This window comes from Cariama cristata, unplaced genomic scaffold (genome assembly GCF_000690535.1).
Source record: "Cariama cristata isolate BGI_N322 unplaced genomic scaffold, ASM69053v1 scaffold14026, whole genome shotgun sequence".
Taxonomy (NCBI): domain Eukaryota; kingdom Metazoa; phylum Chordata; class Aves; order Cariamiformes; family Cariamidae; genus Cariama; species Cariama cristata.
The window spans coordinates 1-26,207 of NW_009621635.1; the positions used below are offsets into that span (position 1 = coordinate 1).

The 26,207-nt window shown below is 38.0% G+C and overlaps 2 protein-coding genes across 3 annotated transcripts; both read left to right on the forward strand.

Moving 5' to 3' along the window:
• The first annotated feature begins 2,754 nt into the window (after window positions 1-2,754).
• LOC104163148 (fatty acyl-CoA hydrolase precursor, medium chain-like) lies at window positions 2,755-12,561 on the forward strand. The gene is made up of 13 exons (XM_009702048.1): window positions 2,755-2,874; window positions 3,473-3,677; window positions 4,109-4,247; window positions 4,520-4,653; window positions 5,176-5,329; window positions 5,580-5,681; window positions 6,550-6,648; window positions 7,125-7,265; window positions 8,496-8,576; window positions 9,452-9,599; window positions 10,257-10,406; window positions 12,150-12,222; window positions 12,372-12,561. Exons 1-13 carry the CDS (start codon window positions 2,799-2,801, stop codon window positions 12,559-12,561), a joined length of 1,692 nt encoding a protein of 563 aa, XP_009700350.1. The 5' UTR covers window positions 2,755-2,798.
• Window positions 12,562-16,793: 4,232 nt separating this feature from the next.
• Window positions 16,794-25,276, forward strand: LOC104156015 (fatty acyl-CoA hydrolase precursor, medium chain). 2 transcript variants are annotated; one of them, XM_009702049.1, is made up of 14 exons: window positions 16,797-16,869; window positions 17,621-17,825; window positions 18,663-18,807; window positions 19,257-19,390; window positions 19,721-19,874; window positions 20,758-20,859; window positions 21,777-21,881; window positions 22,013-22,063; window positions 22,572-22,712; window positions 22,796-22,882; window positions 23,260-23,407; window positions 23,613-23,744; window positions 24,026-24,098; window positions 24,519-24,693. In XM_009702049.1, exons 1-14 carry the CDS (start codon window positions 16,797-16,799, stop codon window positions 24,691-24,693), a joined length of 1,725 nt encoding a protein of 574 aa, XP_009700351.1. The 2 variants fall into 2 exon arrangements, with proteins under 2 accessions (XP_009700352.1, XP_009700351.1); XM_009702050.1 differs by lacking the exon at window positions 22,013-22,063 and having other exon boundaries at window positions 16,794-16,869; window positions 24,519-25,276.
• Window positions 25,277-26,207: the final 931 nt, after the last annotated feature.

Genomic DNA, 26,207 nt, shown 5'->3' on the forward strand with positions numbered 1-26,207 from the left:
TCGCACAGCTTTAGACTAAAGGCTAAGAGTGAAAAACGAACGGCTCTGCTGGAGACAGCGGCGCTGTACAGTGTCTGTGAGGGGCCTCTGAATGAACTTAGTGCTCTCAAGGATGGGTAGATTAAATTACACGTTAAATACAGAATGTTCTTGATTAAAATGATTTCTTTCATCTTTAATATGAAAAGTTAAACGGTATCTAAAAAAACCTGCAAACTTAGAGAAACTGAGGTGATAGATTGTAATGATGTCATGCTTTGGCTTCATACACCCCTTTATAATGGCATTAAAGCACATGCTCCTGTGTAATCATACTGTATATTATCTGTTTTAGCTTCCTTGCCATATGTTTGATTTCTGTTTGCAAAAAATGATCTGTATAGAGTTTGGGTTTTTTCGTGCCTGCCGCAGCAAGTCATGGTCAGGGGTACGAGAGGTGAATGTGCTCCCCAGGCAGAGGGCTGCAGTTTCCCCGGCAGCTGACAGACAGAAAAGAGCATTTGAAAGGAGCTGAGACTTGCTGCTTCAAAAGATGTTGCAGCTGGAAGACATATATTGTGGTTCTGTTGCTCAGCACCGCCTTACAGAAACGGTGGTTACCTCAGGTGTGCTTTTCACCGCAGGGAGTTGGGCCAGATTGAGTTTGCCCCCAGTGGGTCCTGTTCTGAAGATCACTGATATGTTTGCTCATATGCTGATGTTTTAAACAAGCAAACTACCTGTGAGCAAAGTTTCTATTTATTTCTGCTTTCACCTTTGTTTTGTATTATATTCAGTTAATATATATATATATAGGCATTAAAGTTCACTTCTTAATCTAATCCTTTGTTATCTTAAGTTGGTCTTTCAGTTAGCATATGTTGTTTCGGATAATAAATTTTGTTGGTAAGCATGATTTTTCTGGCAGTTTAGGAAATACAAAGCTAACTGAGCTGACTTACCCTTAGTGGCGAAGATGTTGGCTGATTTTAAAAGTGGGTTTTGTTTGCTTTGTTTTGGTTTTGTGTTTTTGTTGTGTTTTGGTTTTTTTTTTTTAAATTGGATAAAGAGAATTCAGTTTGGCAGCACAAGAAGTCTGTATTCATTGGATTTCACTGATGGAAAGCATTCAACTTAAGTAGCCTCATGGAATCCTGCTTTTTCCAACTCCTTGCTCACTGTCTCATGTGAATGTGCATGTATATGTGCATGGATGGATGCATACATACACAAACAGGTGCACACATCTATTCCCGTATGTTGAAATCTGTCTGCTGGTTTTTCTTCCTAGTCCACAAGAACAATCAGCAAAGATCCTAGGGCTATTCACATTGGGCTGGCACAAAAATAACTGCAACAGAAAGGATTTTCCAGAAAGATTTGAGGGAAATATAAAAAAATAAGAGGCAAATTATGTTCTACAATGCATATTTGTACACTTCCAGGTGAAATTCATGAGAAATTGGCACACTTTCCAAAGCTATCACAACCCACAGACTCAGGAACTAGAAATAGCAAGCAGCTCTGAATTCTCTTGCACTGAAAATCTTGTTTTACCTATCTCATTTGCGATCCTTTTTCTTAAAGAACTGAGTTACTCTGACAAACGTGTCTCCCAAGCAAGATGAACTTAAGTGATGTATGATCTGTGGTGAAGTTGGCTTCGCAGGTTTTATGAGTGTCCGTGCTGGAGGCGGATTAAGTGAAAGCAGTGCAGAGCAGCCTGAAGTGGTAGGCTTTGCAACTGAATGCTGATAACACCATTTGTCCAGGAGATGTGAAACAAATCAAAGGTGGAAAGGCAAAGACCCATTATGTAGAGGCTGTTTGGCCAGCTGAAGATTGGGAGTTAGTGGAGCAGGTTGGGCTTGTAGGCCCAACTATGAAGAAGGCCTTGAGGCTAATCTGCTTAGAGCCAGTCATCCACGCTGAGGGAGGTTATGCTTCTACAAACTACAAATATTTTTAGAGCTTTTTCAGTCAGCAGGCAAAAACGCTCTGTTAGATTACCAGCCTATTTCCACCATAGGAAGCTATTTTATAAAGGTGAGGTCATGGCCCTTTCCCACTTTTCTGAGGAAAGTACATACCCCCTAAGGTGTTGGTAAGTAGACCTTGCTTTCTGACCTCCACCGAGGCAGCTCATGGAGAAGAAGCTATAATCTGACCCTCAACTTTAATCTCCCCTTTAATTTTGAAAAATGCAGGAGGCCTATTTTTGTTCAAGAAGGGATAAATAACTGTTTTGGAGGCTGGAGGCCAGGCCCTGCTGGAAAGCACATATGGTGTCAATTACAGTACAGGTGTGCTAGCCCTCATTAAAACTTCTGCAAGAATTAACTGTTTTGATTTTTTTTTCTTTTTTTTTTTCTTTTTTTTGTTGTTGTTGTTACTTTCTAGTTATTTGTAATCTGTAATCCTGTTTTTTTGGTGAGGTTTTTGTTGTTCTGGTTTGTTTTTACAAGAATTTATGTGCCAACAGCTCTGAAACCTCTTCAAACCTTCACTGTTTCCTCTGCTTGTAGGATTAACAGCAGATTAACTATGGTTAGACTTTTCGTTGTTGTTGTTGTTCACAGATGATGTTGGGTAATTTTCAGATTATCCATTCCCAGGATCAGGTATGATTGGGTGTGTCACACTAAGGGATTGTATTTACACTCTGTACCAAGTACAGCTCTGAAAGTGCTTAATGCAGTGCATGTTCAAAAGGGAATTTAGCTGCACTCCCTGCTCAGAATGCCCTCAGCAGGGACCTTTGTACCATTCTCTTCTGCATAAAAGCAGAAAATAATCTGGAGTCCAAACGGGAGTGAAAAATGGCTCCTCAAAGCCAGATTGCTTTGCTTTGTACCTTGTTTTGTAGTATAGCATTCATCACTTGCAGAGCAGAAGGTGAGATGCAAAATCTGTTATCATTGCTGTTGGGGAAGCAACTGCACTAACAAGTTGCAGTGTCTTGATTTTCAAAGGCAGTATATCTCTTATACTTTTGTTAGCAATCTGCAAAAGTATCCTAATAAGCTTAATGCAAAAATTACTGGTTTTGTGAGATGAAACCATTTCTGAGATGATTTTATGAAAATAAAACTTGCTACCTTTCTTAAAAGGTAGAAAGCAAAACCATTTCCAAATTATCTAAACAAAATATTTTTTAAGATCCTGTTGGATGATAAATTTAGAAAATGTTAAAGATTTTGACAATTGCTGTTTGCTCTAAAATTTGTTTTTAAGCTTCATGCTCTTGCACAGTGACTAAACCATGTTTTACCTAGCTCCAGCTGTCATTGGCAGAGGCAGCTGTAGGAGTGTTTGGCAGGGGGTGTCTGTCGTTGCACAAAAGCGAAATGAAAACTGAACAAAATTGAAAGGAATAAACTGAAATCTTCTAAATTAAACAGTCAGTAAAAATGCTTCATTGAAAAGTCTGTCTGATAATTATGAAGATACCATTTAATTATTTTTATTTTTTTTAACTTTATGTGTTACTTAGGACAGAAGGGTGCTGAGCCAGAAGTGACTATCGCATTTGGACGGCTCAAAGGGACACAAACAAATGTGAAGGGGACAGACAGACTTGTAAATGTTTTCCTTGGGATTCCTTTTGCAAAAGCCCCTGTTGGATCCTTGAGGTTTTCCCCACCTGAACCACCTGAACCCTGGAATCATCTGAGAGATGCGACTTCTTACCCACCACTGTGAGAGCCGTTCAGTTAATTCCTGTATAGGACCTGCTCATGTTTGTCAGTGTTGTCATATTTATTAGGATACAGAGGTCTGATTTTTGTTAAGGAGCTCGTATTGACTGGTAGCGAATATGCTGCCAGTACTGAAATATTTCATAAGAACTGTGGGACTAGGAACCACAAAGAATTCCTGGGAAATTCCTGTCTTTGGAATTCATGTTTTCTCATTATACTGTGCTGAAATAATTCAGCTTTTTAAGTAGAAGTATAGAGCTGTGCTTTTACAGGTTGTACCTCTAACTGTATGTAAGTAACACAAAGGTTGAGCGCCCTGTGGGAATTCCGTCTGGGGGGCAAAAGAAAGTGTTTTTTCTCTGTTGTTGTTACGTTGTTGCTATTGCGGTTTTATTATTAGTAGTCATGCTTCCTTTCTTTTTGTGAAGATGTCCTCAAGATCTGTCCATGTTGAAAATAGCTGAAAAAAACTTTAAAGAAAAACACCTTCCATTCCGAACTTCTGAGGACTGTTTGTATCTAAATGTTTACACCCCTGCTGATTCAAACAAGAAGGACAAGTTACCTGTAGGTAAACCCATTGTACAAACTTGTGTTTAAGTACAAACAAAGTTTATGCCTAATGATAGCTCCAAAGTCACTTAATTGCTTTTGCAAATGTGATGCTGCATTAGCAAAAATAATATTATTGTGTAAAATTCAAAGTCCACCAATCTAGAATTCAGCTCCCATTGAGCTTCGGTGATTTGGAGTTCCTAATTCTCTGAGATTGTCTTCCTCTTTCAAATGAAATATACCAAGCAATGTATAAAAGTGTGTCTCACCCTTTTTTCTCTAAGGTAATGGTGTGGATCCATGGAGGCAATTTTATATTTGGTGGTGCTTCTAGGTATGATGGTTCTGCACTGTCAGCCTACGAGAATGTTGTGGTAGTAATAATTCAGTACAGACTTGGACTCCTTGGATTCTTCAAGTAAGATGACCTTTTTCACTTTTTACGAAATGCTTCCTATGTTTAAAGCATGGTTAATTTTGTTTTCTAAATCAGCTGAACTTCTATACCAGCTTCCTACTGTTACAGCGGTTTAAATTTACACCGACATCAGGACTTAAAAACATTAAGAAATGTCCATAAATTCCATTTCCATTGTCATTTGATTGTAACCTGCTATCAAATCATAGTTGGGCTTGTTTGGTTCTGGATAGGATGCTCATTCTTGCCTTTACTTCCATCCATTGGTGTGTAAAGCAAAAAATCACACGGTGTAAAGGCCGGGATTCCGCCTGCGTATGAGTGAACAAACAGTAGAGGTAGATAAGTCAGCGGGGCTTCAGTCTGACTATGAAGGGCTTTAGGTCGGTAGGCTATACAGATCTTTCCTTGACCAAATATGACACTTTGCACAAAATGTAAGTTGGTGAGATTTATTTTATTCTGGTGTTAGAAGAACTATTACTCTTCCTGAGAAGTTGGCTTATAATGCTTTTCTTTCAGTACTGGTGATGAACACGCTCGTGGGAACTGGGCATTTTTGGATCAAGTAGCAGCTCTTCGCTGGATCCAAGAAAATATTGAACACTTCAGTGGAGATCCAGGATCTGTCACACTCTTTGGTGTATCTGCAGGATCTTGCTCTGTTTTTGCACATGTAGGCATGCAGTAGATACACTAAAAAGTAAAGTCTTCAAAAACTCAATTAGTGTAACATTTCATGCTTAATCTAATTTTTTGAAAGCAAGATTAATGTCAAGTAAGATGTTCTAAGTCTGGACACTTCCCCTGTAAGCACATAAAAATGTGTAATTCCCTACTTAATCCAGCAGTCTAGACAAGCATAAAGTTATGGGATAAGGACCTTAACGTAGAATAAATACTTTCTGTTATTTTCTTCTTGGCAGGTTTTATCTCCTTTGTCTAAGGGTCTCTTTCATAAAGCAATATCAGAGAGTGGAATTCTAATCCCGTCTGATAAAGATTTACTATTTTCAACGGATCTTAAGGTAGACTCTTTTTTTTTTTTGCATTTTAAAGCCTTTGTAACATAAAATAGAATATTTCTTATATCTGATAGTTTGATTAAAAGAGAAAAGGGGAAAATCTGGTTGCATGTTATACAACAAAGTTGATCCAATTTATTCTCACAACATACCTATAAATATATAGATTAGCACTAAGTAAAGTTTCATTCAAGTAGTCTGTTTATTTTCAATCTCATTTGGTGTTGGAAATAGATTCTACGGTTACGTGATTATAATATCTGCGGGTCAACTTAGGTATTTTCAGTTACACACATCCAAGGCTAGGCATATGTCCATTTTCATGCACACTGTAACTTATACAGTAACTATGAAATTTATTATAGAAAGTTTAATTAGAATCCAGAAGAGGCATTCAGTTTTTATATATCAGCTATGGTCTTTTATGGAGGGCCTTTATTTGAAGTAAATTACTTAAGACAAAAAGACCAAAACCAAAGCAACCTTTAAAATTAAAATCCTCTCTGCAAGTACCTTTTCATTTCTCCTCCTGAAATGGCAGGTAGTAATAATGTAAGTCTCTCATAAGTTGATTTTCTGAATTCTCTTTCCTCGTTTGATTTATGTTACAACCTCTTACTATCTCTACAGCAAGGTTTGTTGTAGAACAGTGAATGGAAATATAGCAAGAAAGTGAACCAGAATGATTTCACTTCATGATCAAACTATAGTATTTCTAGTAAAAGAAAATACTCGAAGACCTGTCAAGCTCACGTAAACCTGCCCTTAAATAAAACTGTTCAAAAGTACTGTGTATAATAATTTTCTGTTCATAAATTCCTTAAAGACCACCTCATAGCTAACAGTTCTTGTCTTTGTTAATAATTTTCAGAAAATTGCAAGTACATTTAAGTGTGAGACAAGCAGTTCACTCTCGCTTATAAACTGCTTAAGGAATCAGGAAGCAAAGGATATAGTCTTTAACAGTACGGTAGGTGAAACTTTACTAGTAACTGATTTTTTTTAATGACATGCTTGCCAAACTTTAGCTCAGCCTCTGACCGGAGTTCATTGTTGGCCTGTTCCAAAGTTGATTTTTCTTAACTTTTGTCAAAATACCCCCTAAATATTGAAATAATTTCACATAATTTCTCTTTAAAATTTTTAGTGAAGTGTCACAGCACCTGTAAAGTTGTGAGCAAGACTTGAGTGTACATATGTTTTAATGTCAGTTAGAAGCAGTGCAGGATCCGGAAACCATTACATTACTCCATACCATGACCCAGCCAGGCTTTTGTTTTATACTGTTGTGCCAAACTGTAAATTTATGTTATGGTGGCTGTAGATACTAAGATTTCTTTAAGCCTTTTTTTGTGCTTGGAACATTAAATGGGGACATTTTATTATATGATTTGAAAGAAAAATGGAAAATAACAAGTAATTTGATCTTTTTTTCTCCTCCTTCAGGAAATACCATTTCTACCCTTAGTTTTGGATGGAGTATTTCTTCATAAGTCACCGGAAGAGATATTGGCTGGAAAAGAATTTAATGCAGTCCCGTTTGTGATAGGAGTCACCAACAATGAATTTGGCTGGAATATTAGATCTGTAATTTAATGGCTATTCTTTTTCTTTAATGTTTGTGTTAACTGATGCAGGCAACTCTGAGAAGGTATTTGCTGGTAGGACACCCTTTAAGTATGGCCAAAAGGCTTTGCATTGTTGGAAATATATACAAGGTAAACTTTGCTTGCTTGATGATTCTGTAGTGACCCAGAATCAGTTGGTCACAAAACAGTGAGACAGGCTTCGTCCTGCAAGTTAAACTACATGGACATCCTTGGAACATCAATTTTATACAGTATTTTCTTATCCTCAAATTTTAATCCCTTATCCAGGCAGAGAGAGGGAAAAAGAATGCAACAGTCAAGGGCTTATTACTGAAGGAAAAATAAAACCAATCCTTTCCCCCACAACACAAAGTATTCAGGATTGATACATAGAATGTTTAAAAATGTGACACTGATCACTTTAAACAGCTTATGTCTTTATGTCTATGTCATTATGAACTCTGGCTGCTGGTTATATCATTGCCCCTGTGTTCCTGTGTTCCTTGTTACCGTGCAGAAAGATCTATTGTTTGAAAATCTCATCTGTGAACAGAGTATGGGGATAATGCAGGCATCTAACCCATTCTCTGTGCATAAATTCTTTCCTGTATGAATTCCATGGGTAACTCCAAAAAATTGCTATACAGGGCAGAAAACTGCAGGAGGTGGATTTGTGTCCTCTCTCTTCCTTGTCCTCTTTTCTTCATTGCCTAAGATTCATGTTTATCAGTGTAGTACAAAACATTTGTTCTGAATCTATGTAATAACTATGTGTCTCTGGGAGCTTGCTGGTACTGACTCCAAGAAGAAAAAAGTAAGGTAAAACCTGTTCTAATTAATTTTGCAGACAGAAGAGTAATTTTTTGTAATGCTTTAAAAGAGGAGGAGCACTGCCTTATCTTTACTTCAAAGAGTTCAAACAATTGGACTGGAGACAGAGAGGCTGCCAATGACTTTTAAGATCTCCCCTACTAGAGGGAAAATAAGCCTTTGAGACAGAAGAATGGCGGTATGAGCAGTTTATGTAGAAACCTTCACCAAGGAAACATTTACTGCAGTAAATACAAACTTTTCAAGACAGCTGCTGCACTGTACTGCATTTTTGCATATGATATGATGCTTCAAAAATAAACACCAGTAGTAAGAATAAAGTGCAGTGGTGTAGTTCCAATGTTTAAAATATTGGAGAAGTTGGATGGCACTAATAACATTCTTTTTTTCTGTGCAGACATCAAAAATACCAGGTTTGAAGGAAATAGGAGATAAAAAATCAATCACTTCAACTTTAGAGTTATTACTACCAATGCTGGTAAGTACTGTTGCACTAATCTGATTTGAGAAGTGAAATTTCTTTTTAATATATATAACAGATTTGTGAAGTTTGGTGTTCTCTAATTTCCTGCTTGAGTTACAGTGTTACTAAGATTTGAGGTCATGTTATGCTTTGGGGAGAGTCCTAGCAAAGTTGAAAGGACTAAAGTGTACGGAGTTCCACAGAAATAGGATTGAGTCAGGCCTCTGATTTGGGGAAATGCCTTTTTCCTTCTAGACCTCTGAACCAACATTTTTATTTTATGTATTTGTATGTAGGATTACTGTAATAGTGTCCCTAACTTTATGGTATGTGATGGCTAATCTGGTTGATGGGTTTCAAGGCAGGATTTTTCAATATGTTTACATTAAATTAAATGTAACTTTTAAAGTACTCTGCAGTCCTAGTTTTGAAGTGTATCTTTTAAGCAGCAAATTCTAACACTAAAAACATAAGCTGTGTTTGGAGAACCCATTGGTCTTGCCCTGTAGTCTTAATAGTCCATAAATCTTTCAAGGACTCAGAGAATTTACTTTTGTTATTCCCTTCTCTTTTCTCCTGAACAAAACAGAAGCTAAAGGTATTATCAGGAGAAGTTGCTGGATCTTCGTTGATTCCTGTAGAGTTTTAACCCCTATAAATCTGTTGCAAATTTAACCTGAGGAGGTTGGTTTGGTTTGGTTTTTGGTGTCCTTTTCCCTGCACACCACCCCATCCCAACCCCTGCAAAAAGTCTGAATAGGTTTTATTTCCCATCCCATCAACATAGGTGCTACCCTGGAATCTGTGAAGTTTAAAAGATGACATTTTTAATTGCTAATTCAGAGAGTGATGATTTTTCTGTTTGTTTCTTGTTTCCCTTTTTCTTTTAGTATGTACCATCAGAGTTTCTGCCTGTGATAGTGGATGAATATCTGGGAAACACAGATGATCCTGCTGAGCTACGGGACAGATTTCTGGACTTGCTAGGGGATGTAGGAATTGTCATGCCATCCATTACAGCATTGAATTATCACAGGGGTGAGCTAATGAACACTAGTAGGATATTCAAACCTCTTACTACGTGCTGGATCAAATGACGTAGACACAAATCCTGTCATGTGTAGGCAGCCCTTCTTGAGATTCCCACTGGGAACTAGAGGGTGAAGAGTGATACAGGTCTGCAGGATTGTGTGAAGCAAGTGTATGTACTCCTTTCTCTTTATACTAGTGTCTTGTACTTGTGCTTGTAGTCATAATACATTGAGAGCAAAGCATTAAATTATTTGCTTAACTGAAGTATATAGGCTTAAAAACTACATCATATTTAAGCAACCTGGAATTTGTCCTTTGGCCCACTGCTACTTGGGAAGTCAGCAGCTCTGTAGTCTGGAGATTTTCTGGTATTTAAGTGTAGACGAGCCATGCCAAAATAACCAGAACTGGAAAATAATTTGATGTTATTCTGTTTTCTGTAAATTTTCCTGGGGTGAATATTTAATTTATTTTTTTTTTGTGTAAGTGCTGTGAGTTCTTAATTTTGAATTAAAAATAAAAATACATACTTGAATGTAACATTGCATTAAAAATGTGCCCAGTATAAAGCTTTGGGCTTTTTTAAAGTAATACTTTAAACAGCTGATATCAGCCATAATTTATGCATCCCTTCTTTAAATCTCTAAATGTTACATCTTCTAGAGTCTGGAGCTCCTGCCTACTTCTTTGAATATCAGCATCGACCCACTTCATACTGGAATAGTAAACCAGAGTATGTGAAAGCTGATCATGGAGATGAAGTTGGCTTTGTCTTTGGAGGACCATACCTGGCCGGTGATATTCAGCTACGTAGTAAGGAATAGAATATTCAATGTTCACTTTTAAATTACTCTCAAAACACTGGCATTACTCTATTCAGTAGCGCTACTTCCATTTTAATCAGACTAAAAGGCATATATTAACAGTGAGACCAAAGAATAATCCTTTCTCCTGTTAGAATTTGTTTAACACTAGTTTACTGTCTTTCTGTTCTTTATCATGTACAATTTGCTGTTTCTGAAGCACAGTAAGTTACACATGTTGTCAACAATTTAGCAAATAGGACGTTTGCTAGAAAACATCACTGTCATTATACCAGCACTCTTCATGAATTTGCCAAATAGCTTTGGCTGAAAAATAAATTGAAGGAAAGGTCAATTAAACTTGCAGGGGATTAGCAGAGTGCTTGGGAAGCTTTCTTCCTGAGGAATTTAAGCTAGTGACCCTTCCTTCCCAGGAAATCCCATGGGCTGTCAGGCTGCAGAGAATGGGGGACTCAGTCTCTTTTGCAGACAGTGTTCCAGTTGTATTGAATAGAGCAAGGCTTGGAACAGTGCTTCATTTTCTGCCTGGAGATCTAATGGTTAGGTTAAAGACTATTTTTTCCTGTGGCTCAATATTTAAGCATTTTATTGAAAATTAAATCAGTCCATTGAGGAAGGATTAAGGGTGTACTCCCAAAATTGCCTTTGCCTTGTCAATTTGGGCATTTCTCATAGGATTCTGGAAGTTCTGGTTCCTTCAAGCAGAATCCCATGTTGCTACAGTCGAGATAAATGTGCCAGTCATTGAACAGTTAGATACAAGATGCCACATCCTCAGGAATATTATGTATCCAGCAATTTGCTTTAATTGCATATGCCTAAAACAAATTAGGAGCAGTTCTTATTTTGACAAAGAAACACAGAAATTCTACTTAAGTGAATTCACCATTTTTTCTGCTTTTATTTTTGCCATTTGCACAGTAGTTCATAGTCTGTTTCAAAGACTACGTAAATGAAAGTATTTCCTTTTACTCCATTGAACTTTGGAGCAATCCAGCTATGTTGTAAAAGCATTTGTTAATCTGTTACTAGGGCCTTTTGATTTTGCGTATATTTTGTATTTATTTTTTTACTTATGTTATCCTTCACTAGAAAACACTATACCGTTCTTTTTCTATTTGCCTGAATTTATGGACAGCATTAAAATAGTAACTATTTTTCTTGATGTATTGCGGTGCATTTATAATTAATAACACACTATAACTAAAATTATTTTCACCTAGCTACTACAGTGGGCATATGGGAAACTATATTTAAATGAATATTCTTGAAGTGTTGAGACATGGAATGACATTGTCTTATATCAGAATGAAGAATTCTTTGCCTAGTGATGCTCTGAATAATAGGGATAATTTCAGTCGCACAAAGCTAGAATGAGATCTATAAAACTAAACCATGTGGCCCATTCCTTGAGTTGTAATGGGACTCAGGACACGAGTTCTTTTTTTGGTTCTTCCTCTGATTTCCGGAAAAGCTACAGGCAAATCACCTTATTTCCTTGTACTCCAATTCCCCAATTGGTAGAATAAGGATAATTATGCTAGTCTCATCCATAAAGAGTGCTGAAATCTTCTCTTGATGATTGCTGTATTACTAACATACTGCAGGTACAGTGCCTCTGTTGTAATCAGTAAGTTGCTACAACATGCTCACAGGCTGAAAAGCTGCTTCTGTAGTACCAATGTTTTGATTTCTACCACACATAATAATTATTTTCTATTTTGCCTCTCAGGTGAAGTTACAGAGGAAGAAAAGAACCTTAGCAGAACTCTAATGAAGTACTGGGCTAACTTTGCTCGAAATGGGTAAGAATCATGAGATTCATGACACATATTACTGGTTTGTACTGACTCCATAGTGAGTTAGCTGTTTTGTTGATTCAGTCTTAACTTCTGTAATTTAATTCCCCTGCAACTGAAAAGGGCATTCATTCACTCTTTCTTGTTGTTTACAGAAATCCTAATGGAGAGGGTTTGGTTGAATGGCCATCTTACAATCTAGATGAAGAATACTTACAGATAAATCTGAAACAAAAGAAAGCCAGAAAGTTGAAAGAAGAGAAGGTGGATTTCTGGAGAAAGGTGGTGTTTGCAAAGACAAATAACAAAAGAACGGAAAACAAGAAGGTTAATTCAGAGTTATAATTTACAGTCTAAACATGCACATAATATACAAACTATTAGGATAGTAAAAGAAATTACTTCACAGTAATTTTGAGGATAAAATTACGTCTCCCTTCTTTTCACCTTTTCTTCACAGTTGTCATATTTGCAATTATTCACTGTAATAATTCCAACTGATCTATTTCCCCTCTGTGATCCTTTAGTTTTTTCTGAATTTGTATCTACAACAGAAGCCTCACTTATTTCATATAGGCACCAGATTTCCCCAGTGCTCACATTTTTCTGTTGCTTCTCCATGACTGAAGACAGAACGTAGCAGCAACATTGTTTTAATAAAGTGAAATCAATAAAGACCCGATTTGCAAGTAAAACTGTCTTTTGATGTCAAGTGTATTCGCGATGGTACAGAAGTTTTGATCCAATTTAGATACAGAAATGTTAAAGAATTGACTGACTTTGCAAGTCAGTTTTACAACAGATATAGTATATTTCTGACTGTTGTGGTACATAATCCATAACAGTAGTGCTAGAATTAAGACTCTCAAATGTTAGAAAAGGGAGAAAGAGTCTCCACTAACACTTTTTTCTTTTTAAAGTTAGCAATAGCTCCCCTAGAAGGATCAATGTTGGTAACATTTTCACACTTTCTATCTCTTTCATGGTGCTTTACACTGTGCTGCAGGCTGTTCTCTGTGCAATCTGACAGTTTCAGATTCTCTGTTTGCACTGGGTCACAGGCCTTCATTACTAGCACTGGAGAGAGATTCATTGGTACCAGAATTATTCCAGTGCCCTTACCAGCTGATATGCAGTTGGACTGCCAAGAACAAGTCTTGAACACTTCATTTCAGTGTTGTCAATAACTTTTTTCTCTGCTATGTCTTGTTTGTTTCCTATATCTGACTTCTAGGCTGCTCCATCTATCCCAACGGTATTCCTGAACATACCGCTACTTCACAGCAGTGTTAGGCAGCTCCACAGATCCTATGGGGCACTAGGCATCTGTTCTCCCCTTCTTTCATCTCCCCTCTATATCTGTGTAAGAATTTAAGGTTGTGCATAGCTAATAATGTCCTACAGCAACTAACTGGCCATCCCTTCTTTCTGAATCACTTTATTGGAAGAAATACGGTGGGATTTCCTACATCTTTCTGCCCAAATTCTGTTGCCAGTCAGAACTCAGGAAGTAGGGTTAGACTGTTCACACAACTGCTGTTTTGGTAAGCAGGAATTCCTGCTAAGTGTCTGTCCCTCCTTCTTTGTTTTAGCTAACAAGTTTCACGAGGGGAATATAATCTCAAAATAGTCTTGATAGATTTTCATTGCACGTACAATTCCCCTGAGGTCCTGTACCACTCCCTTTAAAAGGAGATTAACAGGCAACATTGTATGTATATGTACAGAATATATGCTTATGTTGTGAGTGCATGCAGAGAAGTGCAGTGGAACTGATTTCTTACGCACAGGCACAGTGCTAAAAATAAGTCACAGTGGAAAATGTCGAAAGATCTTACTCCTATCTACTTAGGAGTGAGTGCTCTGATACTCTGTCTCATCCCAGAGACATCCTAATGTGAGATTACCACATGCTAAAGAGACAGAGTGTTAAAGCTGTCCTAGCACTAGCTTCATAGACTCTAGCTCTTAAGTTTTATACACTCCAGCTTCATTGAATACTCACCAGGGCCCAAGTGAAAAACCAAACTGGCCTTGTTTTAAATGCAGACTTCTAAACGTTTCTACCATACATACGTGAGGCAAATTGTAATTGCAATTATGGGCCTATAAATGTGGTATTTGTCTCTATTTTTCAGCTGTTGAAATCAAGAAAGGTAGCAGTACATAAAAATATAAAGAGGGAAATGTCATCATACAGCAGGATTTTTTTTGTGATTGATCCCTGAATTAAGCATTATTCACTGATTGACGGTAAGCTGCAAAATGTTTTCTGCTTCTCTGGAACTGTGGATGGGATTTGGGCTGAGACATTTGGCAGAATAGGTACTTGAGAGAGAAGTAGTGAGTAGAACAAAGATTGAAGAGTAAGGCTTGAAAAACAAAATAGTAAATGAAGGGGAAACATAAAGGGAAAGCAAATGGGAAAGGACAGAGTTTAGTAAAATCAGCAGAGATCAGGAGATAGAAAATAAATTGTTTACAGAGATAAATAAAGTTTGTGACAGCAAAAGGAGAGAGCAGCAAGCAGAGTACACAGCATTTGGCTTTGTAGCAAATGTAGTTTGGAGGTCAGAAGTGACTTGAGGCACTTACGCCCATCAGGATGGAAGCCGAGTCACAAGCAGGGATTCTTGTAGTTTCACCTTGCATGAAAACAGTTTTCCCGAGCCAGGAACCAAAGCAGTCCAAGGTAAGTGGAGACAGTGTGAGAATTTGCAACAGTGTTCAAGCATGCAAACAGGAGTGCAGAGTTTACGCTTCTGCCCTCTATCACACAGATAAAGGTAGAAGATAATTTATGCTAAACTCCTTCACTTGTACCCCAGGCACCTATTTCCATTCATTGCATTTGACAGTGCATACATCTATCGGTACAGTATAGACTGTACATTCACAACAATGCAGACTACTCCTAGACCAGTTTTATTGACCTTCAGTGTCATGAACTTCACTCTTGAGAAACAAGTCTCCCACAGAACATCTATACAGTTATAAAAATTCTGCAATGAAGTTATTGTCCACATTATTTTCTTAGAAGCTCAAATGACAGTGTTGTTCCATTTGCCAATGCGTACTGTGCACTAACCGTACACTCAGAAGCAGCTGATATGCACGCTAGCGTAGCACTGGCGTTGTTAACAGTGTAGCTGCTGCAGCACAGAGCTCAGTACAAAGGGCAGGAGTCTCCTAATTAACAGAGCAAATGCTTAGATATTCAGCATGTGCTGAACATGTACATCTGAAGCTACCTGGCAACAGTTTGCTCTCTAAGCAGTCCAGTTTAAAGTTGACCAGGTTTTACCTACAAGGTAATAATAACCTACAAGGGCTGTAAATCATGCCTGTGCAGATACACTTAGGAAGATTTGGAGTAAAGTACACAAGCATAGCCATAGTACACAGGACTACCAGCTGCATAATATATATGCTGAACTAATTTAAGGACTGTGGGTCTTTACAGCCCACTTAGCTGAAAACAAAGGTGCAAGCAGTAAATTAATTTATAGAAATGCTGTCTCTGACAACTGAGAATTGTCATGATATAAATTTGTAAACAGGCTTTCTAGGGCAAGAGCTACTGAGCCTTGGCAAAAAAAAAGAAAAAAAAGGCAGAGCCCAAAGCTTACATAAGACTAACACAACCTCTTAGTTAACGTGGATAGAAAATCTCCTTTATTTCTATTCAGCTGTCTCTTCCCTCTTTTTCGTATCATGCTCCAACAAGAGATGCAAGTTCATGCAGAAGTCCATAAACCCTCCTGATTTTTCAGAGGAATTCAATGTATAATTACTACCCAAATCCTTTAATATTGTTCCCACACTACAAAAGTTGCAAGGTCATCTCTTTAGTGTTGCAAAACTCATGTATTGTGTTAGATAGCAAACAAACATCCCTGAACATGCAGGACTGAGTGACGGTTGATGTATCCACCCTGCAGGAAAAGCTAAGATTTTTCTAGTATTGTTTTTGTCAAAAAATATCCTTTTGTGAGAATAAAAATCGCTCGACTTTTACTTCAGCAAAAGCACATTTTTCAGGAGTACCGTTTTGGATTTTGCCCTTTGTCGCTATATTGTGTGTTCCTTACATTGAGCTATTAATACCAAAAAGAAGTGAACAGACGTAATAAAGTAGAACTGTAGTTCCCTTCCTGGTCTCTTCACTGCATAGTGTGAGGAAATCCTAACTCCATTGTGAAAGACGGTAGAGTTTCAGCGGCAGGACGAATCTCCTGGTGCAATGGGAGACTGTTTTCAAAGCGTTTTAAAGCACGTAGTTGAGGTCTGAGGTTTTGTGAATAAGATTTCTAAGAAGCGCTAGGGAGCCCGTATGAAACTTGCGGGACCACTCTGCGAGGCAGGAGGTCTCCCTGTTCCCACACACAGCTGAGCTGCCGTGCAGTCCCCCCCGAAGAGTGGCTCACAGGCAGGGCAGCTGCTCTGGCTGCCCACAGCTGGGTTGGCTCACGGCTCGAGTATTGCTTTTCCTAATCAGTGTTTGCCTTGCGTAATAGTTATGCTTAACAGAGTATATAAGGCAACACACTGAGGAGGTAAATATGTGACTAGCTTGCAAAATGGCTACTGGAAAGGAGACATCGCTGCTGTCCTGGCTTCTCGCTGTTGGGGTTACAGCGCTTGTAGCTACTGGTAAGCTTCAGAAGGGTTTTTCCCTATTGCCTTCTGTAAGGAAATAGAGCACACATGCAGCTTGCTCACCTAGGGGAACCCCAGCTTTATCGGAGGAGCTGGGCACCCAACCTTGCTGCATAAAAATTAAGTCTGAAAAGCAAATAGTTGTTGATTTCTTTTTGTGATCTGTTTTCAGTCATTTGCCTTTTTTGCAAATAGCAAAATCAAATTCCTGTCCCAAAGTCTTGCCTGCTGAGGCAGAGCAAACCGCTCTATGTTTGTAATTTGGTATTGAGAACTTGCCCACTGATCTTAAAATGAGTCTTACCTAAATGTTAACAGTATTTGTATATGCCAGACTATTTTCAGGTATGTTAGAAGCTTTTTCTTTTGGCTGTACATACTATCAAGGGTCTTGACTATATTTTGTGTCTTCACAGATCTTTTCTTAAAAAGGAAATGCCTTTCTTACTGAAAGCAGTCTATTGGACTGGATCAAAAAAGATTAAGGACTATATGCAATTACTAATGTGTGTGTCTAGTGAGAGAATATGTATGATATACCTGAGGGAGATTGTACATACAAACCAATCAAAATGAAGGCTGAAATAATGTCAGCTGTACTGATTAGAGTTTGTTGAAGCCTTATGTATGAAAATGAATTGTTTAAGCAAACCAAAGGTGTATATTTAAGTAGCTAAAGCTCTTACAAATCTGGCAATTACTTACGAATAGACCATTTATGTGATTTTGTGCTCACATCCCCCAGGACAAAAAGCAGAGCAACCAGAAGTGGTGACCAAATATGGGAGAGTCCGAGGGTACCAATTCAAAGTAGACGCAGCTGAGAGGAGTGTGCATGTCTTTTTGGGACTTCCTTTTGCTAAGCCTCCAGTTGGACCACTGAGGTTTTCTGAACCCCAGCCACCTGAGCCATGGAAAGGTGTCAGAGACGCCACTTCCTACCCACCAATGTAAGACAGTGACAAAACCATTGATCTTTTGAATAATTTTATATTGTATGCAATTCCAGGACACTGATGTACCGGGCAATCAAAAGTCACAAAGATAAATTCCTTAATGCCATCTCATTACCACCTGCAACTGTTACAATGAATACATTTCTACAGACACCTTTATAAGCTGCTCTTTTTATTAAAAACTGCTATCTAATGGGCATCAGGGATGAACTAATACAGACCAGCACTTTGCCAAAAATGTTCTGTTTTGGGAGCATTTGGCCATTACTTAGCAATGCTCATAAACTGTGTAGCTTTGGAGCAGAAATATAAAGAAGCTGAGGAAATGCTGGAATACAATATTAGAAGAAAAAAATGCTGAGTGAATCACATGCTTAACAGGATACATGAGAAAAGCAGACCAATTCTAGACTATATTGTAAATGCCTTACTGCCCTTGTTTAGTGCCTCCAGCCTAATACCAACCACTACAATATAAAAAGTTGCTGAAGATGTAAAATAATTAATTTGCATTTTCATTGAAGTAATTTATAGCCATATGTATTTGCAGGTATATTTCTGTAATATTTTCAAACATGCAAAATTATGTCTGCATGTCACTGTGTGTGGCTGTAGACTGCGGCTCCTTTTTATGGATCTCCTTAATGCCAGGTCAAAGGAAGAAAATATATTAAAAGTAAAAAAATTTATATTTTCTGTTGCCAACAATCTAGAAATGTACTAGAGATTGATTTCTGTTTTGCACTTTGTTGTGGAGGTACAAAAACGCTACACTTCCTAGCTTTGAGTTTTTAGTTATTTCTGTTGCTTGTTATTTTTTCATTTATTCAGGTGTCTACAGGATAAAGTACAAGGACAGATTTTTTCGGATGCGATTACTAATAGAAAAGAAAAAGTTCCTCTCCAAATGTCTGAAGATTGCTTATATCTAAATGTGTATACACCCGTTTCTGCAGAAAAACAGGAGAAGCTGCCGGTAAGCAAAATCATTATAAAACCTCTAGCAAAATTATTTTACAGCAAACCTACAACCTGCTATATGCAGCTTTACAGGTGCAGTTTTGTAGTGATGATCAAGTTACATGCTTTGCCCCAGTCAATATTTTCTGAGGTTTAAAAGAGACACAAAGTCCTATTTTACAAATAAACTTTTATTGACATTTTAGCTATGTAATGCTGTAATGTTTGATTTCCTCTAAATAATCTGTGAGAAATCACAGGGCACTGGTATAGTGTAAGTATTTAATAAAATCAATGCCATTTTGTAAGACTGCAGGCCTCATATTCAAAAGACTTCTACCATTTGTGAAATGTAATCTGAGTCGGGAGTAAAACAGCACAAAATATTATATTTCAAGTTATATTTAGTTTTGATCACTCGGAGCTTTTATCTGTGCTGGGTTGTTTCTGGTTTTGTCTTTCCAGGTCTTTGTATGGATCCATGGAGGTGGATTAATTTTCGGAGCAGCTTCATCATATGATGGTTCAGCATTAGCGGCCTTTGACAACGTGGTGGTTGTAACAATTCAGTACAGATTAGGTATTGTTGGATATTTTAGGTAAGATATTTTGTCTCCGTTGTTGCTAAATGATTTCCAAAACTATATGTGCAAAGCCTTTGTCAAGAGACATGCAGAATACTTGCTTATGCAAAGAAACTATACATTTTTTAATTACATATGCAACAGTTGGGAACAATTTACAAGTCCCGAGTCAGCATCCAAGTCTGTTCTTGTTCGATTGCTACTCTAATCTCAATGCTTTCTGAGCCATCTATTTTTCAGTCGTGTAGAGAATGGCAGCTGATTTCTTATACCACAGATTGTATTTTTCTCTGGGTTTTTTTTTCTTGCATTAAGCATTTAAACAAATCTATTCTTTCTCTGCAGCACTGGTGATAAGCATGCCCGAGGTAACTGGGGGTATTTAGATCAAGTAGCAGCTCTTCAGTGGATTCAGGAAAATATCATACATTTTGGAGGAGATCCAGGATCTGTCACTATCGCTGGAGAATCTGCAGGAGGAGTCAGCGTTTCTGCTCTTGTATGTTCACAGCAATATTGAATTTTAATCACTTAGGGAAAAAAACCACCATCCACATTCATTTTTGGTACCTGCGTGAAAAGTCAGTGAGAGTAAATGACACATCACCTTGGTCTATAATACAACAGCAACATACAACAATAGAGTTTCTGATTGGTGAAACTGTTCTTTTCATACCCAAATCTTGTAGTTCAGACCTAAAACATTATTCCTCATCTACTAAATTAAATTGGGAGGAATATTTTTTTCAGTGCCAAAACCCCCAAAATTTATCATTGTGAGAAAAATCCTTTAAGAGGATGCATTGCCCCTTTCCTGTTTGCTTTGACTGTCACTGTGCAAAGTAACCAAGGCGAATAGTCATGGTAGCTGAACTAGACGTGCATTTTGTGACCCAGCGATGATGTAAAATTTTTACATCATCACTTAGCAGATTGGCTAAGAGGTTCTTCTTCTCCAGCCTCTCGCAATTTGGTACAGATCACACAGTGAAACCAGGGTTCAGTGATACATGTGATAAAAATTCCTGTTTCCTAAGCTCCTGTCCTCTGACCAATAGTTCTTTGTTCCCCTACTGCAGCACAGCCAGACTATTCTGGACACAGTTATATTCGATCCATATCTGGCGTGCAGCGTAGTTCCATGAACGCTCAGAAGCAAGGTGCTTTGGGAGGGGAAAAGGCAGGCATGAACTCGTTATCCCTGATAGTGCTGCCAAAGCCCTTTGCATAGCTGAACTATGATCAGAGGCTACAGAATAACAGTCTTATGACATTTGTTTTCAAAATGTTTTAAATGGCAGTTCCTGATATTGAAATTGTAAGTCAGTGGTCAGAACGTAATGCTTGTCATGCTTGTAATGCTTGTTCTTGCTTTTTTACAGGTCTTATCTCCCCTGGCGAAGGGCTTGTTCCATAAGGCCATTTCAGAGAGTGGTACTGCAGTCAGGGTTTTGTTCACTGACCAGCCTGAGGAGGAAGCACAAGTGGGTATTTTGTGGTAATTTTAATTATTTTTCCAGATAGTTTTGCATATCTTAAACTGTTTATTCCAAAATGCAGAAACAGTTTTTTTTTCTTGTGAAGCTACAACCACAGTCATTAAAGACAGTATCTCTGTGTGCAAATTATACATGTTTAAATATTTTTCAAATATCCAATATCCACATATGTCTGAGTGAAAGCAAAAGACTAAAGAAGTGAAGAGAGGAGGCAGGGAGGAAGTGTGAAATGCAAAGGAATACTATAACGTGTGCTGTCTTCAAGAAAAGTTGAGCTATAATTTTTGGCTGGAAAATGGCACCAGATTCTGAATACTCTTCTCTTCCCCTCCTGTTTGATGCCTGTTGTGTGCAAATAAGCAAGACTTTATCCAATTTGTTTATATTTGAAAAGAAAAGCTGACCTCAACGCAATTTTTTTTTTCAATGACAAGAAACAACTTCCCAGAACCTAGGTTTGATAATCTGGGATATAAAAGAGGCAACATTATAATGAGCTCTGTCTCTCTAATGACAGCTGTTACTCAACCCAAAAAGACATTATCAAGAATGGTATAATGTGCTCTTTGTTACCATCTACATGGTTGTATTCTGACCGTGCATCACTCAACTCCTTTATGTCATCCTGCCTTCTCAGCCCAGCATGTTATTTACCAGAATGACTATTTTGGCTTAGTTCTGTATAGTTTGGAGGCATATGTTTTGTCCTTCTTCTCAACCCACAGTGTGAAGGGTTATGAGGGCTTCCTATTCTGTACCTCTGCAGCTGGAACATGTCTGGCTTCAGGGATCCTTGTGCCAAAGTTTAGACTCCTCCCTGCTGGACTCTCAGGCTGGGTGGCACATGGAGCCTTCTATGGGAAGGATATGAAAAAGTGAGTGTTTGTTTCTGTTGCTTGCAGAGAATTGCAACCGCCTCTGGCTGTGAAAAATCCAGTTCAGCTGCAACTGTTGAATGTTTAAGACAAAAAACAGAAGAAGAGATAGTACAGATAACACTAAAAATGGTAGGTGAAATTACACCTCCTGCATTTAAATGACATTTCAAATTTTATCATAACAGAGTATGCCATTTGTGTGTTGTAATATTAGGAGAACTTGAAGTGAATATAACATCTGACTCTCTTGACCTTTTCAGGATTTCACTGCGCTGCAGCTATGCTACACCTCACCTGAAAAATGTGAACAGGTTACTTGCCTTTCATTCTGCATGTAATTTGAGCCACTTGTGTTTTGCTGTCATGCTCTACCAGTGGGAGGAAAAGAGTGTAGGAAATGTCCTACAGTTTCTCCTGGAGAACATGAAAATTAATTAATACAATATATTATGTCCTACTTAAAATTTCTTATCACAGTGCTGGATTCCATGTTCCTTTGCAGTTTCAACCCCTGCTCCACACATCCATAACAGGATTGAACTAAGAAGAGATGTAAATTAGACATCATCACCTGTGTTTCACAAACATTAAAAATTTAATGCTAATCTTCACAGAATCTTCTGCCTAGTGCAGAAAATCTATTAGAGCAAATTTAGAGATGGCTGGAATACTATTACTTCTTATATTTTCGCTTGGCACTTAATTTGTTTTGCTTTGGAACTACAGTAACAATCTGAAAATTTTTTCTAGAGGCAAAATTCATGTATTAAAGAAAATTACTTGCTTTTTTGTTTTGTTTTGTTTTGTTTTTTTGTCTAGCATTCCCTGTTCATCAGTGCATCTGCAGATGGTGTATTTTTTCCAAAGACTCCCAGGCAATTACTATCTGAAAAAATGATCAATGCAGTTCCATATATAATAGGAATAAATAACTGTGAATTTGGATGGGTAATTCCTATGGTAAGAGACTTATAATGTTGTTATTTATATATCATTTTGTTAATATAAGTTTTGCTAAAAATATGATTCTCTGCATCATGCAGCTGATGAAATTTCCTGCTTACACCGATGGTCTGGATAAAGATGTTGCACGTCAACTTTTACAGAGCTCCTTAGAATTACCATTTAAGGTAAGAGACCACTTTCAGAATAACCCAGTGCTGCTTCTTCACTAATCTGGTTCTATGTTTGTACTGCCGGAGGGGTATATTTTAGAGGCAAACTTCGTTCTGTTTGAGAGCTTCCTACCATGGGGCAGTAACAGGCAGCAGATGTGGTGTTTTCCTGTGGCCACTAGGAATTCAAAATGCACTCTAAATTTCTATCCTAAATGTCCCTCTTTTTAAAAAGGAGTTCTGAGCCACACTCTGAGGCAGTTGAGGATTTTCTTTGAAAGAAGATAATGCTTGGGGTTTAGCCAGGGATGTGCAGATGGCACACTCAATTAGTGCTGTTACTCTATAGTATTCATCATCATTACAAGAAGTATTTTTGTTGTTCATTTCAGGGCATTACTTCTGAAGTTGTTGATCGAGTATATAATGAATACATAGGGAATGCAGAAAATGGTGCTCAGGTGCGAGATGGCCTTCTTGATGCAATAGGAGACCCTTTCTTTGTTCTTTCAGCCATTGAAGTGGCTAGGTACCATAGAGGTAAGTCTCTAATTCAGCGTTTCTTGGAAGAAATGTAGAATTCCATCCTGGAGTGTGTTTGAGGATGGTATGCATCACAGTTTATTACTCAAAGAACTGGTACTGTTTTCATTTTATCAAGATAGCCTGTAATGAAAGTTTATCATCTTTGGTGGCAGGTATTTTCAGCTCTCAAACTAATGCTCTTCTGTATATTTTCTACTAGATGCTGGCAACCCAGTCTACTTTTATGAATTTCAACATCGACCAAGTTCAGCAGCAGGTGTTGTACCAGAGTTTGTAAAAGCAGATCATGGAGATGAGATTGCCTTTGTCTTTGGAAAGCCATTCTTAGCCGGTGATGTATCCATGTATTATTAATTTTGTTTACTGGAGGGCTTTAAAATAGATTTTCTCTCTTAGAAACATTGGAATCAACATAAACATTTTCTGACTTTAGTAGCAGTTACTGTGCATGAAATCATTCATCTGCAGTTCTCTCCTAGAGCTCTGCTCAGGTAAAACTCGCATAGCTCAGAGTAACAAGCAGAACTGATTACAGCCCATTGGAATTGATACGGCTGCTACTTTTTCAATTATTTAGTTTTTAATGTTGCCACCTCATCTCTCACTTCACAGGGCATGCTACAGAAGAAGAAAATAGACTTAGCAGAACTGTTATGAGATACTGGACTAACTTTGCTAGAAATGGGTGAGAATCATAATGCTAATTACAGCTCAAGTTTTGTCTGTGCTGCCTGAAACACAAGCCTGAAGTAACACTTAAATGGTGGTTCCTACAAATTTGGGAGAATTTAAGATAAATACTGAAGCAAGTTATTACTATTCTTAATGACTGCAAGAAAAACCTTTTAAATGAACCTGCAGACCAAAAAAGAAAAAAAAATCCAAGAGCTATTACTCCATTTGTTTTAGATCCAAAAGTAATGCCAATTATTAAACTTTTACTATTACACTGATAAGCATTTTGATAAAAAAACATCCAACTATTCAGGTACTAGAATCACATAATCTGAGCTTGTGTTAGTTTTCTCAAATGTTCTCAACCTGAGCAATCAGCGCACAATTGATAGGCAAATGGAAAGCTAACTTTTCATTATATTATTTCCAGAAATCCCAACGGAGAAGGCTTGGTCCATTGGCCTCAGTATGATCAGGATGAAAGATACCTGGAAATAGACCTAATGCAAAAGGCAGCAAAGAAATTGAAAGAACGCAAAATGGAGTTTTGGACACAGCTCACAAAACAAATGATGAATGAAAGGAGAGAACACACAGATTTGTAAGAGTTGTCGTGGGTACAGTTTGCTTTTAAAACCTGAAGTAAGGTAAAACAAAATTAGTTTGTCAGGATGCAGGGTTTAATAATCGCCTTCTAACTCACTATTATGTAATCTGTTGTCATGATCACAGTGAAAGGAGAGAATTGAGGGAAATTTGGAATATTTGTGGAACTAAAAATCACTGTTTAATGAAACAAGCAGAAAACCCCACAATCTCTCAGGCTCAAAAAGACTATGGCATCTACTCAGTGGATATCAAAACTGAATAAAGCTCAGTGGGAATGTGGGAGGAAAGTGGGAATGAGGGGAAATTGGCAAATATATTGAAATCTGTAAGAAATTATCTGTACAGAATATATCATCAGTGTCAGGCTGTGTTCTATGCTTTTTCCCCTCTTTCGGAAGAGAATGATCAGTTGTCATTCTTACAGCTTCTTTCCACTTTCTTTAATTGGAAATAGCTTCTAGGGAGCAGAGCATCCATCAAAAAACATCTGTGAGATGGGCTTAACATCACATAAATGAGGACAGAAAATCTCTACTTCTTTTCTTGTTTTGTAACCTGTTATGAATAAATGTAGCTTTTGATTTTTTGGAACTTCTTTTTCTTTCACTTAACTGATATAGGCTAATTCCAAAAGGTTGAATCACCCCCAAGAAGCCAGAAATGTACCCAGTTTCTTTCTTCAACCTAAAGGGTTTCAGATACGAATTTTCCAGCTTTCTTTGCAGGCCTGAGTCTCAAGGCTCTAGGGTTTTCGTAGGCTATTCTGTGGTCTGATTATCTGTTCTTCTCCCTTACCTGGCAAAGAATTCACAATTCACTGGCTGGAGGGAGGAAGCGCTGCTGGTGGGACAGACACCCACTGAGGCAGAGGGGAGAGCAAAGTATGATGTTCACTGCATGTTGTTAGCCCAACATTGTCTGTGGGCCCACAAAGAGAAGACCTGCTGATGTGCAAAGCATGCACCCCCAGTCTTCCTCCTTTAAAGGGCACTAGCAGCTGTGACCCCATTTTTGTCATATCTGGAATGCGTCAGGGCACACAAGTAGTGGAGTGGCAAGTAGTGGAGTCGAGTGTGCAAAGTTACATGACAAGCAAGATATGCTTGCCAGGCACAAAGGAACACACAATGTAAGCATTCAAGAATCTAGAAGAACTCTACTCATAACAATAAACAAACAGCAATAAATTAGCACCCTTAGGTGGTGTCGAGCTCACCCTCCCATCTTCCGCAGTGTCCCACAGTCTATGGCTGCTCTTCCCAGGAGGGGCTGTCACAGTGACACACTGACAGCCCAAGTTCCTGCCTGCAGGTGCTGATTTCTTGAGGATGTCTTCTTCTTCCTCTTCACCTCTGGGTTCACTTGGGCTTGCTTTTACACATTGGTGGACCTCGAGCAGTGTGATCTATACTGAGCCTCTGCCTGGCTATTCCTTTCAGTGCATTTTTTCCATAACTTGCAAAAAACACTATTGTTACCGTTGCTTGCCAAAAGTCATCATTAAGTAACA

What these genes read in the sequence shown, in the direction of transcription:
- LOC104163148 (XM_009702048.1), top strand. Translation starts at nt 2,799, where the DNA reads ATGGCTCCTCAAAGCCAGATTGCTTTGCTTTGTACCTTGTTTTGTAGT. An exon ending in TATTTTCAACGGATCTTAAG is followed by an intron (nt 5,682 to 6,549) that starts GTAGACTCTTTT and finishes AATAATTTTCAG; the next exon opens with AAAATTGCAAGTACATTTAA. An exon ending in TTGGCTGGAATATTAGATCT is followed by an intron (nt 7,266 to 8,495) that starts GTAATTTAATGG and finishes TTTTCTGTGCAG; the next exon opens with ACATCAAAAATACCAGGTTT.
- LOC104156015 (XM_009702049.1), top strand. Translation starts at nt 16,797, where the DNA reads ATGGCTACTGGAAAGGAGACATCGCTGCTGTCCTGGCTTCTCGCTGTT. An exon ending in GCCACTTCCTACCCACCAAT is followed by an intron (nt 17,826 to 18,662) that starts GTAAGACAGTGA and finishes TCATTTATTCAG; the next exon opens with GTGTCTACAGGATAAAGTAC. An exon ending in AAAAACAGGAGAAGCTGCCG is followed by an intron (nt 18,808 to 19,256) that starts GTAAGCAAAATC and finishes TTGTCTTTCCAG; the next exon opens with GTCTTTGTATGGATCCATGG.